We start from the raw sequence: 19922 nt of genomic DNA, 5'->3' as shown, positions 1-19922 counted from the left end.
TGTAAGTGTTAAGTTGTACTTATCATCTTTATCTTTGTTCTCAATCAACAAATCATAATAAAGTGTCTCCTTCGATCCATCAAGTGAGATGAATTCATCCTAACATGAAAAACTTACATTTCTTTACTTAATTAATTATACATTTACTGTACTTTTTATTGCTCTGTGAATTTATTTAACCCTGAGTATTTTTCTTCAACAGATCACAATAAAGTGGTTTCATATGAGATATTAAGTGAACAGTATTCTAATGTTACTGAAACATTGATGATGCAGGAACATGAAGTCAAGGGTAAGTGTTTATTAGAGGTTCTTCTTTCCTTTAATAGTTTGCAGTGTATATGTGGATTCAAAACCCAACAGTTTTGTGCTTCTTAATTTCTAATAGTAATTCTAGTAATTGCCCCTCTTATAATTTTTTTCTGGTTTATTCTCATTAGAGATAGAAAAACAGTATGAAGTACTGAAGGTGAAGCATCTGCAAATTCAGGAAGATCTCGCTGCATGCAGTGGTAAGATTCTCCCATCACAATCGATAAATAGATAAACTATGTTGCCAAAGGTTTTGGTACACCCTTCCAAATCACTGAAATCAGGTATTCCAATCACTTCCATGGTCATACTGTATGTACATAAATTTAAACACCTAAGCATGCAAACATTTGTGAAAGAAAAGGTGCACAGAGCTTGCCAGCTTTCTGCAGAGTCAATAGCTACAGACCTCCAATCTTCGTGTGGCCTTCAGATCAGCTCAACAACAGTGCGTAGACAGTGTTTTAATGTATAAACTGCTGCAACCAAGCCTTACATCACCAAGAGCAATGCAAAGCATTGGATGCAGTGGTGTCACAACTGGACTCTAGTGCAGTAACGACAAGTTCTCTCAAGTGACTATTAACACTTCTCTGGGTTTAGCAGTTGATAGGAGAATTGTACTTGCCTGACTCAGGGCTCTGAAGTGTCATGCACTGAGAGTGACAGTCACTTATTTTGGTCTTTTATCACACTCTTCCGCCACACATTGTATTTCTCATGCAGAAAAACTTTTTGACTATTTATCATACATTTAATAAGCCGCAGCACCCAAAATGTATCTGTCCACACCACTGTCTCTATGGAACTCTGTCTGCGTCTGTCCTGAAGTTCTTAGTCAAGCCGGACACTTATCAGCCAATCAAAAAAAGAGGCCGCTGGGGAGGTTGTAAATATCACTCTTGCCTGTCTTCAACACTTGAGAGCCCTGTTGAATACATTGTGCCAAGTGTAAAGTTTGGTAGAGGGGATTATTGTGTCTAGTTGTTTTTCAGTGGCTGCACTTGGCCCCTTAGTTTAAGTGAAAGGAACTCTTAATTTCATAATTTCATGCTACCAACTTTGTGGAAAGAGTTTGGGGATGGCCCCTTTCTGTTCTAACATGACACGGATTAGTGAGTTTGGTGTAGAGGAACTTGACTGGCCTGAACAGTTCCAGGTCTCAACCCAATAGAACATCTTTAGGATGAATTAGTGTGGAGACTGCAAGCCAGGACTTCTCATCCAACATCAGTGTTTGACCTTACTGATTTACTTCTAGGGGAATAGTCAAAATTCTTATAAACACAATACAAAAATTTTGTGGAAAGCCTTCCTAAAAGAGTTGAAGCTGTTACTATGAGTCAACTTAATATTAAACACAACAGATTAAGAATGGAATGTCATTAAAGTTCATGTGCATTTAAAGGCAGATGTCTTAAAACCTTTGGCATTATAGTGTAGATACAGTGGATGGATGGATGGATGGATGGATGGATGGATGGATGGATGGATAGACAGATATTTGACTATACTGTATTTTCATGGTAATTTGAGAAAGCATGTTTCATATTTTGGGACGCATTTTTTAATTGGTCTTTACTTTCGTCTTAAATGGCACATTTCAATTATTTGTAGTATATTAATTTGTGGCATCAGTATTTTATTATAGCAATACATCATATAAATGCATCATTACTATTAGTAGTATATTACTCATGATTATGTTATATGATTATACAAACAAGCAAAGTCATGCAATATAGATTACGCAAATATATTATCAAAGTCTGATTTTCATCTTGTCTTGACAAACAGCAAATAAAAACAATGAACAATGTGAGGAAGGATAGAAGTCTCTTGGTTTAAAGTGTTACTACTTCTCCACTCATAAACTGAACTGGACACAAAGCAGAGATTACTGTGTGGAGAAAGGAGGCCACCTGGTGATTATAACCAGCCAAACTGAACAGGTTTGAAGTGTAGAGCTTCTTTTATTTCCAGTTTTTCAGATAAAATGTAATCTTTCGTATCTATTTCACTTGAACGTATTATAGTTATAAGCTTTATGTGATGTTATTTTCTAAATTAGAATTTTGTGGTTTCACAAATTGGAGAAACACACTGGATTGGTTTACATGACTTGGAGACTGAAGGACAGTGGATGTGGGTGAACAACAAGCCTTTAAAGGAGACAGGTGTAACGTAAGGACAATGTTCACTCACATAGTCTATAAACTCATTTTACAAAGCTCCAGTTTTACATGAAATGAAATAATTGATAAAGAAACTGATTACATTAAATAGCTTTACAGAACATAAACACAGAGCAGAAGGTAAACATAATTAATGATAAAGGAATTAACAAATAATAAAAGAAATAAGAATTATAAAAGAAATAAGAATTGTTATTTTCTAAATTAGAATTTTGTAGTTTCACAAATTGGAGAAACACACTGGATTGGTTTGAATGACTTGGAGACTGAAGGACAGTGGATTTGGGTGAACAACCAGCCTTTAAAGGAGACAAGTGTAACGTAAGGACAGTGTTCACTCACACAGTCTATAAACTCATTTTACTGTTCTGTTTTTAGGTCTACAAACTCCAGTAATACATATACTTTTTTTTTTTTTACATGAAATGAAATAATTGTTTAAGAAACTGATTACATTAAACTGATTTTATTCGATAAAGATTCTGGTATAGCGCTCCCGGGAGACCTGATGAGCCTGATAACTGGAAAGAGGAGGACCCTTCTGGAGAGAACTGTGCTGCTCTGGGTCATAATTATGGTGAAACAGATAAATGGTTTGATGCTCATTGTGGTGCAATTAAAAAAGTGCATCTGTGAAAAGTAACTTTTCTTTTTACTTACATTTATACCTGCAAATACTTGTTTTTTTTCAACAGAGGACAATTAAGTTTACCTATAGTTTGTATTAAAGGTTTATTTTACCTAATAGTTGTCGTAGACATTGTATAGCAAACATTACACGTATGTCTTCATATTTCATGGTGAAAAAAATGCCAACTCCTCGATTACTCAAGCTAGTGAGACGCGATGAATTCTAGTTTACTAATTAAGGTGTTATTGCTGTCTAGATTAACACTTTGCTCCTTTACTGGCATCTCAACATAATATAACCATGTATACATTTTCATACAGTATCTATGAACATTTGTAGGATCCTTATATGAACATACAATGTTAAACCAGTAGGGGGCAATCTCTTTTAATGAATAAATGAGTGCACCTGGGCCAGAGGGAGTGTTTTTGTTAATACGGGGGTAGCTTACAGTTTTTTCACCGTGAAATATGATCACGAATTGGATCTTTATCACGAATATGTGAGATATATTGTGTTTGAGCATATACTTTCATCATTTTGGAGTTTTGTTTAGTTGTTTAGCTACACATGTGATATGTTCAGGATTGGCGTGGACTATGAACTGTGGATGAATGAACAATGGAACTATGGTGACTGTATGATATGCTTGTTCCAATAAAAGAAAAGCAACAGCATATAAAGAACATTTGCCTTTATAGACACGCGTCAATTAATAGCTCACTCCCCAGACACGATTCACCTCTGACTTTAGTGGAAAGTCAGCCACAAATACATTTACTATGTACTTTGTAATGTTAAGTTGCTTTGAATAACATTTACAAAGCAATAAGAATAAAAATGTAGATCTTAAAAATATGATGTATGGTTTTGTTTGTGTTTTAAAAGATGATGACTTGTCATCATTCCAGTTCCAGGTTAGTCATATTGTGAATTCAGGAGGGTAACAAAGGATGGATAATAAAACATATGGTATTATTCATACAATCATAAGAACAGCCATAAACTGCAGTATTTAATATTTGCAGTAATGGATTTGATTAAGCTTCAATAAGGCAATAACATGTTGGTCAGGGTAAAACAGCACTAATGGCTCTTTAACCTGAAAATCACTTCTGCTGTTCATTTTCTGTTCATCTATTGGCCACTAATGATACGTTTTGTCAATTCTACAAAACATTTAATATTATTTCATCGAATTTCTATACCTTTTAATTCTTATGACATACATTAATTAATGTGATATATGAATTTGCTTTCTAACATGTACAGGTGTTACTGCAGGTATTAATGCAGGTATTACTGGGGAGATCAGTCATGCTGCTGTTGCAGTAAAATTCCTCTCAGAGCTGCACATGTTCTGACCACATTTCTCTGGACAACACACACATAGATGAATGAAAACATTTCTAGGGACCAAGCACCAAAGGTACATAAACATTCTATTGTAATGTGTTGTATGTTTCTAGTATAAATGGCTGCTAAATAGAATCCTTCTATCTTAACCATCAAACTATTTTATTTATTGTAATTTGTTGAATGAGAGCAACAGATTAAAGTGCTATTTAATACTCACACAAGATCCCTACAGCACAGAGTGATGCTAAGCTCCAAGCAGCAGAAGACCAAGAGCAGATATGATGATGTTGTAACTAGATGAAGCTAAATATTAAACATGTTTTAGTTAATAAATAATACAAGTAGAAGTTGGATAATCAGTATAATGAGTACAAACACACACCTGTGCATTGTTTAGTATTCAGATGTGGCTGCTGTGTGTTCACATTGTCATCATCCACTGCTTGCGATCCTAACAATTAATAATCCTTATAATTTATGATGCCTGATCATATATATTTTCAACATCTAAAATATTTATTTAAAAATATAACAGTTTCAGATGTCTACCTGTTGGATAATTAACTTTTTCCCCGTTTCCTAACCTGTATGTCATATTTCATATATGCTTCATGTTTCCAGGAAATGTTGTAGGTGAATGTTTTTAAAAATGTACTATTTCAGCCTTGGACCATCCTGAAGTCACACCATTGTACAGTTGCGTACATACATTTGCCTGTTTTACAATATACCAAGACTTTTTTTTGTGGAAACCTTTTACTGTATGTGTCTGACTTCCATGGTCCCATTATGAAGATATCATAAGGAAGAAAGGAAATTAAACAGCTCTTGTTGTTTGAGAACTGATGACTGTCCTTCTGGCAGGTTCTCCCACTTTAACACAAGACATCTGGAGATAATTAGTATAATGATAAAAGAAAGAAGTAGTTGTGCATTTTCTGTCCTGTGTATTTACATAAACATCGTCCTCTCTGTGTGTGATTATGAGCATGTATATGGTGCTTATCATTTAAAGCATTTGTTCAGATTTCTGCCTGTTGGAGAAAGACATTTTTAACTACTATCTATTTTGCCATTTTTGTAGATTAAATTGAATTTTTTGTTGTCATTCACTAACCTCACTAGTTCTTCTCAGTATCAGTATTTAATCATCAAACAAACACATAACTGAATTTTTATGTTATATATAACATAAATATTTATATTTATGTTATATATTTATATTTATATTTATATATTTTTATGTTATATTTTATTCACATGAACATCACCCTCTGTGTCTGATAATGAGCAGTAAAATCTTGTCATTTACAACACTTCATGTAAACGATATCAAACATAACCCTCAAACATGTATTTAAATATTTTTACATGTATAAACATTTCAGATATCTACCTGTTGGAGAGTGATAGTTTTCACTATTGTCCATTTTGCAGTGATCAAATCTCATATCTTCATAGACAGCTTGCATTTCTGAACCTTGCTATTGCTTCACAACACATAAAATGAGTGACTTCTGCTTGCTGGTGTGATCTCAGGTTAAGCATCTCGGGCTCAGCCTCAGTTCACACTATCAAGCTGAATTAATTTCTTCTTCCTGAACTTGCTGATGTTTCACCTTCAGTTCTTCATACAGTTTTTCTATCTCTATGGCAAATGTGAATAATGTCTGATGCAAAATGGTTAATAGATGTTGATGAAAATAAACCAGAAAATAAAAGATTTTATTTAATATAATAAAATATTAAAAAATAAGAAACACAAAACTCAAGTTTTTATCTCACATATACAGTAACTGCTAACTATTAAAGTAAACAGGAAGCTCTTAAAACCACATAACCCTTGGCTTTGTGTTCTGGGGTCATCAACATTGCAGTAACATTAGCATGCTGCTCACTTTGAACACCGTATTGTATTTTTCTGAGATTACTTTACAATAGAAATAGACAAACAAGGGAATAATTTTATAGAAATACTTTGTAGAGGTTAAAATAAATAAATACTACTTTACAGACCATTTACATTTTAGTCAACTTATACTTTCTGTGAAAATATGTATTATACGTATATGTATTAGAGAATATGTATACAGACCACTATATTACTGTGTATTTGTTGTACTTCTTTCACTGCAATGACTTTTCAACAGCTTTAACTAAATGACCAAGAATGGGGAAAATAATGCAATATTTATATGTAGACTGAAAGGCATCCATCCATCTCTCTCTCTCTCTCTCTCTCTCTCTCTCTCGCTCTCTGACTCTCTCTCTCACACACACACACACACACACACACACACACACACACACACACACACACACACACACACACACACACACACACCAGGCTTGTTTAGCTGAACTTGGTGTCTATAATAAAAATAGTTAGAAATAAGATAAGAATAAAATTTACTGGAGAGAATTGTGCTGTTCTGGGGGATGCAATTGGTAACAAACATACATGGTTTGATGCTTCTTGTAGTACAATCAAAAAGTGCATCTCTGAAAATTAAAAGACTTTTCACTAACATTTGAGTCTGCAAATACTTGTTTTTATGAATGGAGGACCTAGAGGCAGCACAAGAACATTGTTTTCTAAGGGATAAAATGTTTTGACTGTTTTGAGCGCAGCATTATAGGCTCAGGGAAGGTAATCTCATCATGTAAACCGTGTTAAAGGCAATTATCGTGATGTAAGAAATTAAAATCGGAACAACTTGTTAATCCGTTGAAGAAATGCGAATAAACCCTTCTGGAAAATTCTTGGTAATTATAGGGAAAGGCTCAGTGCTGGTGTGCTTGTTGATGGAGATCGCATCCATGTATAAAGAAAAGTGTCTGTCTGACTGCTGTGTTTCTGTGACATGAAATTAAAATGTCTTTGAGTTGATTTTAAAATGTCAAAGGACCCTAAAGACACAGAGCGAAGATAAAGGCCTTTTTCTAGTTTCATGAGGGACTGGTGGCACTATCATGGAGGACAAATCCAGCTCGTCCAGGAGGATCTGGGCCATTCCCATGAAGCACTTGGTGTCCATTTGGCCGTAATCACCCCATACAATCACCTAGAGGACAGTCGGGCAAATGATTAGTGCTACAACAACCACAGAGAAACTATGAATTTGTCTTGATAGTGAAGTGGATTGTTCTTCGTATACAGTACAATATATATATTTTATTAACTTATTATTAAATTAACAGATCCATAACTTAGTAATTATAACTTGCAAACTTACAAAAGATCTTCCTTGAACATCAAGAACATAATAACATAAGTGGATGTATATCAGTGTATCAGTGAATATCTGCGGACCAGAAGTAGTAGTGTGCAGTACTGGAGCATGTCAGGCCTACTTTCTTTTATAGGTGTACTTCTTGCTCTGTGCAGCACTGAGAAGCTGTTTGTCTTTCAAACAGCTACAGTAAACTCTGAACAGAACTGCTCAAATTTAAAAGTGATCAAGAGCTCACTCCTAATGAGCTCCACAGAGCACCTGTTCTATATGGATTTTCTGTCACTCTGTCTCTGTCAAAAGAACCGGCGAGGCGGCGTCCCGCCCTACTCTGACTCTGATTGGCCATGATTCACGGCGCGTAAACCTAAAACAAACCAATCAAACCAACGATGGCAACGAGTATTACCCAATCAGGGGCAGAATAGGACGCGTCACCACACAATGCGGGTGGGGTGATTTGGATGATGGGTAAAATACGGGACAAATCACGTCCCGTATTGATTTGATACCGGACGCGCGCGTCATTTTGCCTGTAAATACGGGACGATTCCGTATTTCACGGGACGGGTGGCAACCCTACAAATAGCTACTGTGAGCTATTTCTGTGAGAATTTATGCTAATAAAAACTAGCTAGAGAACATGAGCTAACCTGAGACGATCTCAGAAAGAATTTAAGTCATACTTATACCCGCCAAAAATTCTTACTGCTAACACAAACTAGCTAACTAACATGAGCTAACCTGACAGGATTTCAGAGTGTATTTTGGCATACTTATAAATGCAAACAATCTTACTTCTAATTAAAAACTATCTAACTAACATTAGCTAACCTGACAGGATTTATTAATTTGAGTGTGTGTGTGTGTGTGTGTGTGTGTGCGCGTGTGTGTGTGTGTGAGAGAGAGAGAGAGAGAGAGAGAGAGAGAGAGAGAGAGATTCTGACTGGTGGTGTTTATTGTAAGTGTTTGTTGCCTTTTTGGACTCCTTTATCATTTGTAATGTTGCTCCCATTTAAAACAGTTCGGCCCAACCATTTTTAGGGTCATGATTGAGGACAATGTCCCGTCCAGAGACAAGCTGTTTCGTTTTGAGGTTTTGTTCAACCCGACCATCAAAAATACCCTCTCTAATGAATATGTTTTTTTTTTTTCAATGGTTGTTGCATTAAATCTTACCCAGATACAATAGTGCTATTTTCTGATTGGCTGTTGTGTAGCCTCTTTTTATATTAAATATATGATAAATAGGCAAAAAGTTTTTCTGCGTGAGAAATACAATGTGTGGCAGGAGAGCATGACAAAAGCTCGAAATGCGTGACTGTCACTCTCAATGTGTGACTCTTGAGAGCCCTGTATTAAGTTCATCAACTTCTTTAATATCACACACATCATATTGTACAGTATATGATATATTTAAGTTTACTATTGATTCAGTATAATACTGTGTTTGCTTATTTCCTTGGTTGTAAGTGCATTAGAGTTTTTATAATCAACATCTTTTAACCATTTTGTGTCAGAAATTATTCACATTTGCCATAGAGATAGAAAAACTGTATGAAGAACTGAAGGTGAAACATCAGCAAGTTCAGGAAGAAGAAAATAACACAAATTCATTCTGCTTGCTAGTGTGAACTGAGGCTGAGCCCGATATGCTTAACCTGAGATCACACCAGCAAGCAGAAGTCACTCATTTTATGTGTTGTGAAGCAATGGCAAGGTTCAGAAATGCAAGCTGTCTATAGTATGTAGATATGAGTTTTAATTTCTGCAAAATGGACAATAGTGAAAACTATCACTCTCCAACAGGTAGATATCTGAAATATTTATACATGTAAAAATATTTAAAAACATGTTCGATGGTTATGTTTGATATCGTTTACATGAAGTGTTGTAAATGACAAGATTTTCACTGCTCATTGTCAGACACAGAGGATGATATTTATGTGAATACAGAAGACTGTCGAGCAGAGCTGAAAAATTCAGGTACAGTATGTGTTTGTTTGGTGATTAAATACTGATACTGAGAACTAGTGAGGTTAGTGAATGACGACAACAACATAAAAAAAAAAAAACAATTCAGACTAGTGTTATGTCACACATAACACTAGTAACCAGGTAACGAGTAACCAGGATTTCGGGATTCAAAGTTTTTATATAAATATTATATATAAATATTTATAATGGGATAAATCTAATGCAACCTATTAAAATGTAATATTCATCTATATTTTATCAAACTAATAATGGAAAAGGCAACAGAAATCGTTTTATTTCCCTAACTCCATAACACAGTGGATCTCGATCTGACTAGAACAAGATGTATGAAATAACTAACGCTTTTCTCTCAGATATCTCTGACCGCACTGAGCTGAAAGACAAGAAGAAACCAGGAAAGATCTTCAGATCTGCTTTTGGTCTCCTCCTAATACTTGGTGTTTTATTAACACTCTGTGCTGTAGGGATCCTTTGTAAGTGTTAAGTTGTGCTTATCAGCTTTATCTTTGTTCTGTCTCCTTCAATCCATCAAGTGAGATGAATTCATCCTAGCATGAAAAACTTAATTAATTTAACCCTGAGTATTTTTCTTCAACAGATCACAATAAAGTGGTTTCATATGAGATATTAAGTGAGCAGTATTCTAATGTTACTGAAACATTGATGACGCAGGAACATAAAGTCAAGGGTAAGCGTGTATAAGAGCTTCCTGTTTCCTTTAATAGTTTGTTGTAGCTGCAGTGTATACTGTATGTGGATTAAAAACTCAACAGTTTTGTGCTTCTTGCCTTCTAATAGTAATTCTAGTAATTGCCCCCTTTGTTATTAATATTTATTTATTTATTTTGGTTTATTCTCATTAGAGATACAAAAACTGTATGAAGCACTGAAGGTGAAAGATCTGGAAGTTCAGGAAAATCTCACTTCATGCAGTGGTAAGATTCTCTCATCACAATGGGTAGATAGATACAGTAGATAGCTGGGAATAACAGCTACTAAGCCAAAAAGTGGAGACCATGTAAAACACAGGGCAGGTTCAGCACATGCTGAGGTGCACAGTATGCAGAACTCACCAACTTTTTGCAGAATCCATAGCTACGGACCTCCAGTCTTTGTGTGGCCTTCAGATTAGCTCAACAACAGTGTGTAGAGTGCTTCATGGAATGGCTTTTCATGTCTGAGTAGCTGCAACCAAGACTTACATCACCAAGTGCAATGCAAAGCGTCGGATGCAGTGGAGACATGTTCTTTGGAGTGACAAATCACACTTCTCTGCCTGAAAATCCAATGGATGAGTCTAGGCTTAACGGTTGCCAGGAGAACGGTACTTAACTGACTGCATTGTGTTAAGTGTAAAGTTTGGTAGAGAGGATTATGGTGTGGGGTTGTTTTATAGGGGTTGTGCTTGGCCCCTTTGTTCCAGTGAAAGGAACTCTTAATGCTTCAACATACCAAGACATTCTGGATAATTTCCTGCTTCCAACTTTATGGGAAGAGTTTGGGGATGGCACCTTTCTGTTACAACATGACATGGATGAGTGAGTTTGGTGTAGAGGAACTTGACTGGCCTGAACAGAATCTAGGTCTCATCCCAACAGAACACCTTTAAGATGAATTCGTCAGCGACGTCTCACAACGTCCCACCTGGCTGGTCAGGGTGTTCATGATGGAACTGGGAGATGAGGTCCGGGTCCAAGATGTGGCGTGCCGGAACCCAGGAGTGTTCCTTAGGGCCATATCCCTTCCAGTCCACCAGGTACTGTAGACCTCTCCCACGGCGTCTGGAGTGCAGGAGCCGACGGACAGTAAACAAAGGGCCGCCATCAATGACCCGGGCGGGAGAGGATCTGGTGGAGGGAACCAGCGCACAGGCCTGAACAGGCTTCAGCCTGGAAACGTGAAAAGTGGGGTGGATGCGCAACACTCTGGGCAGCTTGAGCCGGACCGCAGCTGGATTGATAAACTTAGATATCGGGAACTTCAATGGGAGGTCTTTGGTGGAAAGCCACACCCGCTGCCCAACACGGTAAGGAGGAGCGGGGCGGCGCCTGCGGTTGGCCCAGCGAGCATAACTGTTTCCTTGGCCGAAGGGAGTTTGGTCAGGGGTACAAAATGAACGAGCTTAGAAAAGCGATCGACCACAGAGAGGATAGTGGAGTAGCTATCAGAAAGAGGGAGACCAGTGATGAAATCAAGTGAAATGTGAGACCAAGGTCTGTAAGGGATCGGCAGGGGCCACAGGAGGCCGGCTGGGCAAGATCGGGAGCTCGTGTTGCGCACATACTGGACAGGCCGTGACAAAGTCCCGTGAATCACGTCTGAGTGAGGGCCACCAGAAACGTCGCTGGAGAACTGATAGGGTCCAAGGGAAACCGGGGTGACAGAAAAGCCGGGAGTTGTGACACCACTGAAGAACTTGGGAACGGATCTGGTCAGGGACAGAAAGTTTGCCTTCAGGACAGTCAGTAGGAACCGGCAGGTTAGACACGGCTTGCTGAACCCCTCTCTCTATCCCAAGTAGGAGTGCCCGAACAGTGACGGAGTGGGGAAGAATGTGTTCTGCGATGGCCTCAACAGGATTGGGGGAGAACTGACTAGAGAGAGAGCATCTGGCTTCCCGTTCTTCGTTCCCGGCCGATAAGACAGCACAAAGTTAAACCTGCCAAAGAAGAGTGCCCAACGAGCCTGTCGGGGTTTCAGTCTCTTGGCAGTCCGGAGATACTCAAGATTCTTATGGTCCGCCCAGACCAGAAACGGTAGTTCTGCACCCTCCAACCAGTGCCGCCATTCCTCCAGGGCAAGTTTGATTGCCAGTAACTCACGTTCGCCGATAGTGTAGTTCCGCTCGGACGAGGAGAGGGGGCGGGAAAAGAAAGCACACTGGTGAAGTTTATTGTCCTTGATGTCCCTTTGAGACAAAACGGCCCCAACACCGGAATCAGATGCATCAACTTCAACCACAAATTGTCGCGTGGAATCCGGCAAGGAGAGGATGGGGGCAGAGGTAAAAAGCTGCTTCAGCTTCTTGAAGGCTTGCTCGGCTTGAGGCCCCCAAGAGTAGGGTTGAAGGGGAGAAGTTAGTTGGTGCAAGGGTGCAGCGACCGAGCTGTAGCGCCGGATGAATCGCCGATAGAAATTAGCAAATCCCAAGAACTGCTGGAGCTGCTTACGTGTTTCAGGGCAGGGCCAATCCCTAACAGCCTTGATTCTGTCAGGATCCATCCGAACACTCCCTGCTGCCAGAATGAAGCCCAAGAAGGTGGTTTTCGTGACATGTAAATCACATTTCTCTGCCTTCATGTATAACTGGTTCTGCAAAAGCCTCAGGAGCACTGCACGGACGTAAAGGGTGTGTTCCTCAGGTGTGCGGGAGAAAATGAAGATTTCGTCCAGGTAAACAAACACAAATAGTTTTAACGTGTCCCATAAAACGTCATTTACCAGTGCTTGGAACACTGCTAGGGCATTAGTCAGGCCGAACGGCATCACCCGGTACTCGTAATGACCAGTGTTGAATGCGGTCTTCCAATCATCACCCTCACGGATGCGGACTAGGTGATAGGCATTCTGAAGGTCCAGCTTGGAGAAAATGGTGGCCCCCTGGAGGAGCTCAAAAGCGGAGGCCATGAGTGGCAACAGGTAGCGATTCTTAATGGTGATGGCATTAAGGCCCCGATAGTCGATACAGGGCCGTAGAGTCCCATCTTTCTTCTCCACAAAGAAAAACCCTGCACTGGCTGGGGATGACGACGGGCGAATAATGCCTGACTCCAAGGACTCCTGTATATACTGGGTCATGTATATAGGTGGTAAAGGTGCCGGGAAGTGGGGGGGGCAGTGCTTGGCAGGAGGTCGATAGCACAGTCATAAGGTCTATGCGGTGGCAGGGAAGTGGCACAAGCTCTACTGAACACTTGTCCCAGATCATGGTATTCAGCGGGCACCAGAGAGAGGTCGGAAGGCATTTCCTCCTTGACTGATAACGAGCGGGGTGTCCAGGTGGTCAGGCAATGAGCCTGGCAGTAGATCTCCCAACCAAGGACCCAGCCGCTGGACCAATCCAGGTGAGGGTTATGTTTCTGAAGCCAAGGTAATCCAAACATGACTGGGGCGTGGGGCGAAGGGATAACAAGGAAGGAGATCCACTCCTTGTGTTCTTTGGTAACGGACACCAGCAGGGTCTTGGTGCGGTAGCGAGCAAGGATGGTGAAGGATATGGCCATCCAGGGCCTGTACCTGGAGACTGGTGGGTAGAGGTTCAGTCTCGATGCACTGATGCACTAACTCCTCATCGAGGAACTCCGCATCAGCTCCAGAGTCAACGAAGACCACTAGATCATGTTCTTGGCTCTTGATCTGGAAACGTGCTCGGAGAAGTGGCTTGGGGAGGCTAGATACCAGAGGCTGGCCACGGGCTCCTCCTTCAACGGCGAGCCCTGTCTTTTGCTGGGCAAGTGAAGGCAAAGTGTCCTGTCTTGCCATAGTAAAGACAGAGGTGGGCCCGGCCCCGCTCCTTCTCTGCTGAGGACAGGAGACACCATCCTACCTCCATGGGCTGGGGAGGTGGAGGCGAGTGCGATCTGTTAGATTCCGAGCTGGGCTTGACATATGGGTTTCTGGGAGGCCAGTATACGGCGATCGATCCTGGTTGCCAGACAAACCAGGTCGTCAAGCTCGTCGGAGAGTTCTTGGGCCACGAGTTCATCCTTCACCTGGGGGGCCAAGCCACGGTAGAACACGTCGTAGAGCACCGTGGGGTTCCACCCACTGTCCTCAGCTGCCATGCGGAAATCCACAGCATACTCAGCCACAGAGCGGGACCCCTGAGAGGATTCGAACAAGGCTCGAGTGGCGTCCATCTTAGGCAGAGTGGAGTCGAAAACCTTGCACAGCTCAGCCGAAAAGGCATCGAACGAGAAGCAGATGACTGACTGACGTTCCCACTCTGCTGTTGCCCAGATCTTGGCCTTCCCAGATAACAAAGAGATAACGTATGCTACCTTGGACCGATCTGAAGGGAAGGAAGAGGGTTGGAGCTCGAAGATCACCGAGCACTGCATCAAAAATGCACGGCAAAGTCCGGCCTCACCAGAAAAACACTCGGGATGGGGCAGATGTGGCTCCCGAATGCGGTTTATGTTCTGCTCGACCACGGGTAGGGGGGGCTGGGCAGGTGGCCTCGTAAAAGGCGAGGAAGCCTGTGTTGTGGTGAGCATGCTCATGCACAGAATGAGCTCATTGGTGGATACGGCTATCTCCTTGAGTTGGCGCTCGTGCGCAGCGGAGGATTTGGACAAGGAGTCGAGCTGGGACTGCAACTCCTGACATCCTGCTGGGTTCATTGTTGGCCAGATGATACTATCAGCAAACAGAGGAGGGTGCTGGGGAGGAGAACCCAAACGCAAGCCAGTGTCCAAAAAAGAGGATTTATTGAAATGACAATAGTTATATATATATATATATATATATATATATATATATATATATATATATATATATATATATATATATATATATAAATGCACAGAAGATGTAGCCGGGCAAAGTCTAGGGCTGAACCTCCTACAGAACACAGTAGCAGAGGGACTAGTCTGATGCCACGGGCATAACAGTCTCGAAACCGGAAGTTCGATTCACAAGGAGAATAAAGTAATCTTTAAACACAGAAAAAAAGTAATCCAAGCATGGGCAAAAATAATCCAAACAGAAAAAGGAAGTAATACACACAGGAAAAGGGTAGACTAAATACAGTTAGACACATGATGAACAGGTGTGCACGTGTGGGGAGGACGAGACAAGGGTGGGGGAGACACGTAACACAGAACATAAAAAGAAGCACATGGCTGAGTCCTGACAGAATTAGTGTGGAGACTGCAAGCCAAGACTTCTCGTCCAACATCAGTGTCTGACCTCACAAATGCACTTCTAGAGGAATGGTCAACACTCTTATAAACCCGAACCTTGTGGAAAGCCTTCCCATAAGTGTTGATGCTATTACAGCTTCAAAGGGTCTGAAAACTCCAAATTAACAGAACAGATTTAGGGGATGTCATTGAAGTTCATGTGCATGTTAAGGCAGAATTCACAAAATTTATGGCATAGCTAGACAGACAGACAGACAGATAGATAGATAGATAGATAGATAGATAGATAGATAGATAGATAGATAGATAGATAGATAGATAGATAGATAGATAGATAGATAGAGTGGTAAGATGGTCGTTGCAGTGGCGAACTGGCAGCAAAAGAAATGGCGAAACTCTCGAAAAATCCAATGAAGTGTCTTTTTATTTATGTGAGCCACCATTCTCAGACAGGTGTGAAAGAAGCCAAAGCAAAATTTCCATTGAAAAATCAAAATTTAGAATCAAAATCAAAAAGTACATCTCAACACTTAACAAACCACAAAAGGGAATAACTAAATTGTTGGCTACTGTTCCAACAAACACCCCTCTCCCGCTCTGCAGCATTTCCTTTGTCCTTTAATCATCCTGGTCCCCTCCCTTCAGATTCAAACGGGCCAATCATAACACTCCATTTGTTAGCAACACTATGTTTCTAGATTTTAACACTTTACAAGTCACACCCAAAATAAAGTCTACCTGTAATCAAAGGCATTATCATTTACCAAAATCACTGAAATCTCTACATACAATACATTTATAATCCTTGCATGTTTGATCAGATGACTCCTCCCCTTCAGGATGCTATAACACTGGCTTCCTGTTCGCGGGCCACTCCCGTTTAGGCCTTTCCTGAATCGGCAAGACAAATATTCACATTAATACAACCATTTATTGATTTCACCTTACTTTGGAAGTTATTAGCAGTCAACATGGAATGTGCACCTTTCATGTGACTGCTTCAATAGTAAAACAAACAAAATAAAGAACTTGCCAAACTGTATTGGGTCTTCATTTAACTTAAACTGTGTGTGCCACATCACAGATAGATAGATAGATAGATAGATAGATAGATAGATAGATAGATAGATAGATAGATAGATAGATAGATAGATAGATAGATAGATAGATAGATAGATATTTGACTATACTGTATTTTCATGGTAATTTGAGAAAGCATGTTTCATATTTTGGGACACATTTTTTAATTGGTCTTTACTTTCGTCTTAAATGGCACATTTCAATTATTTGTAGTATATTAATTTGTGGCATCAGTATTTTATTATAGCAATACATCACATCATTATTATTAGTAATATATTACTCAAAATAATGTTATAGCTATATGATTATACAAACAAGCAAAATCATGCAATATAGAGTACGCAAATATATTATCAAAGTCTGATTTTCATCTTGTCTTGACAAACAGCAAATAAAAACAATGAACAATGTGAAGAAGGATGGAAGTCTCTTGGTTTAAAGTGTTACTACTTCTCCAGTTTTAAACTGAACTGGGAGCAGAGTCGAGATTACTGTGTGGAGAAAGGAGGCCACCTGGTGATTATAACCAGTCAAACTGAACAGGTTTGAAGTGTAGAGCTTTTTTCTTTCCAGTTTTTCAGATAAAATGTAATTTTTCTGTAAATGTATTTATTTCACTTGAACTTATTATACTGTAGTTATAAGCTTTATGTGATGTTCAATTCAATTCAAGTTTATTTGTATAGCGCTTTTTACAATAGACATTGTCCCAAAGCAGCTTTACAGAACATAAACACAGAGCAGAAGGTAAACATAATTAATGATAAAGGAATTAACAAATAATAAAAGAAATAAGAATTATAAAAGAAATAAGAATTGTTATTTTCTAAATTAGAATTTTGTAGTTTCACAAATTGGAGAAACACACTGGATTGGTTTACATGACTTGGAGACTGAAGGACAGTGGATTTGGGTGAACAACCAGCCTTTAAAGGAGACAAGTGTAACGTAAGGACAGTGTTCACTCACACAGTCTATAAACTCATTTTACTGTTCTGTTTTTAGGTCTACAAACTCCAGTAATACATATACTTTTTTTTTTTACATGAAATGAAATAATTGTTTAAGAAACTGATTACATTAAACTGATTTTATTCTATAAAGATTCTGGTATAGCGCTCCCGGGAGACCTGATGAGCCTGATAACTGGAAAGAGGAGGACCCTTCTGGAGAGAACTGTGCTGCTCTGGGTCATGTTAATGGTGACACAGATAAATGGTTTGATGCTCATTGTGGTGCAATCAAAAAGTGCATCTGTGAAAAGTAAAAGACTTTTCTTTTTACTTACATTTATGCCTGCAAATACTTGTTTTTTTTTTCAACAGAGGACAATTCTTGGTTGTTGAATATGAATATTTGATATTGTAAAACAGCTAATGTTAAGTTTACCTACAGTTTGTATTTAAGGTTTATTTTACCTTATAGTTGTCGTAGACATTGTATAGCAAACTTTAGACATACGTCTTCATATTTCATGGTGAAAAAAATGCCAACTCATCGATTACTCAAGCTAGTGAGATGCAATGAATTCCAGTTTACTAATTAAGGTGTTATTGCTGCCTAGATTAACAGTTCGCTCCTTTACTAGCATCTCAACATAATATAACAATGTATAGTTTTCCATGAATAACATTTAGAAAGCATTAAGAATGAATAAAAATGTAGATCTTAAAAATATGATGTATGGTTTTTTTTTGTTTTAAAAGATGATGACTTGCACTATGTCAGCATTCCAGTTCCAGGTTAGTCATATTTGTGTTTAGGAGGGTAACAAAGGATGGATAATAAAACATATGGTTTTATTCATACATTCATAAGAACAGCCATAAACTGCAGTATTTAATGCAGTAATGGATTTGATTGAGCTTCAATAAGGCAATAACATGTTGGTCAGGTTAAAACAGCACTAAGACATGATTCTTTAACCTGAAAATCACTTCAGCTGTTCATTTTCTGTTCATCTATTGGCCACTAGATCTAAGTAATGATCGATTTTATCAATTCTACAAAACATTTAATATTATTTCATCAAATTTCTATACTTTTTGAATCTTATGACATACATTAATTAATGTGATATAATGATGAATTTGTTTTCTAACATGTACAGGTGTTACTGCAGGTATTAATGTAGGTATTACTGGGAGATCAGTCACGCTGCTGTTCCAGTAAAATTCCTCTCAGAGCTGCACATGTTCTGACCACATTTCTCTGGACATTTGTACACAATCAACATACATGTCACTTATTCAATTATATCTTATTCATCTTATTTCATTTATGTACAAATTACAGGGTCTGTAAAGTAGTCTTTCTATACTTTAATGTCTACAAACTTTAAAAACCTATTCCACGTTCAGTTGGTGTCTTTTAATTGTCGAGTAACACCAGGAGATAAATGTTAGTAGAATATAATTTTAGATTTTTGCGCTTTTTATTTTCTGTAACTGCACATTGTATCTGACACAGGCCTTCATGAACGTCTCTCCATCTCTGATTTGATGCTTGCAAAGCCATTGATACATGCAGGGCTAAAGAAGTAAAAGCAAAAGTTAACACAACCACACTCAACATAGACACCAAGTTCAGCTAAACAAACCTGACGTGTGTGTGTGTGTGTGTGTGTGTGAGAGAGAGAGAGAGATGGATGGATGGATGCCTTTCAGTCTACATATAAATATTGCATTCTTTTCCCCATTCTTGGTCATTTAGTTAAAGCTGTTGAGAAGTCATTGCATAGAAAGAAGTACAACAAATGCACAGTAACATAGTGGTCTGTAGACATATTCATATGTTCATATTTTCACAGAAAGTATAAGTTGACTAAAATGTAAATGGTCTGTAAAGTAGTCTTTATTTATTTTAACCTCTACAAGGTATTTCTACAACAAAAATTTAAATTATTCCCTTGTTGATGTATTTTTCTTTGTAAATTAATCTCAGAAAAATACAATACGTGTTCTAAGTGAGCAGTATACTAATGTTACTGCAATGTTGATGACCCCAGAACACAAAGCCAAGGGTTATGTGTGGTTTTAAGAGCTTCCTGTTTACTTTAATAGTTAGCAGTTACTTTATATGTGAGAAAAAAACTCAGTTGTTGAGTTTTGCGTTTCTTATTTTTTAATATTCCTCTTATATATTCTGGTTTAATATCATCAACATCTATTAACCATTTTGTATCACACATTATTCACATTTGCCATAGAGATAGAAAAACTGTATGAAGAACTGAAGGTAAAATATC

At 38.7% G+C, this 19922-nt stretch overlaps 2 protein-coding genes across 2 annotated transcripts in view; one reads left to right on the top strand and one right to left on the bottom strand.

Annotated features, from left to right (window-relative positions):
* LOC113662805 (C-type lectin domain family 6 member A-like) overlaps positions 1–19922 on the bottom strand; it is a 229774-nt gene that overhangs the window by 180261 nt on the left and 29591 nt on the right. The window lies entirely within an intron of this gene.
* Positions 9400–18677, top strand: LOC125140667 (C-type lectin domain family 6 member A-like). Its single transcript, XM_047809818.1, has 8 exons — positions 9400–9539; positions 9657–9716; positions 10082–10201; positions 10327–10416; positions 10592–10663; positions 17064–17218; positions 17511–17623; positions 17780–18677. The coding sequence occupies exons 1-8, from the start codon at positions 9485–9487 to the stop codon at positions 17940–17942; spliced, it is 828 nt and encodes a 275-aa protein (XP_047665774.1). The 5' UTR covers positions 9400–9484; the 3' UTR covers positions 17943–18677.

Source organism: Tachysurus fulvidraco, unplaced genomic scaffold, assembly GCF_022655615.1.
Source record: "Tachysurus fulvidraco isolate hzauxx_2018 unplaced genomic scaffold, HZAU_PFXX_2.0 HiC_scaffold_51_np12, whole genome shotgun sequence".
In the NCBI taxonomy this organism is placed as follows: domain Eukaryota; kingdom Metazoa; phylum Chordata; class Actinopteri; order Siluriformes; family Bagridae; genus Tachysurus; species Tachysurus fulvidraco.
Note: the sequence above shows the minus strand (reverse complement) of the source record. Positions and strands in the feature narration are given on the sequence as shown.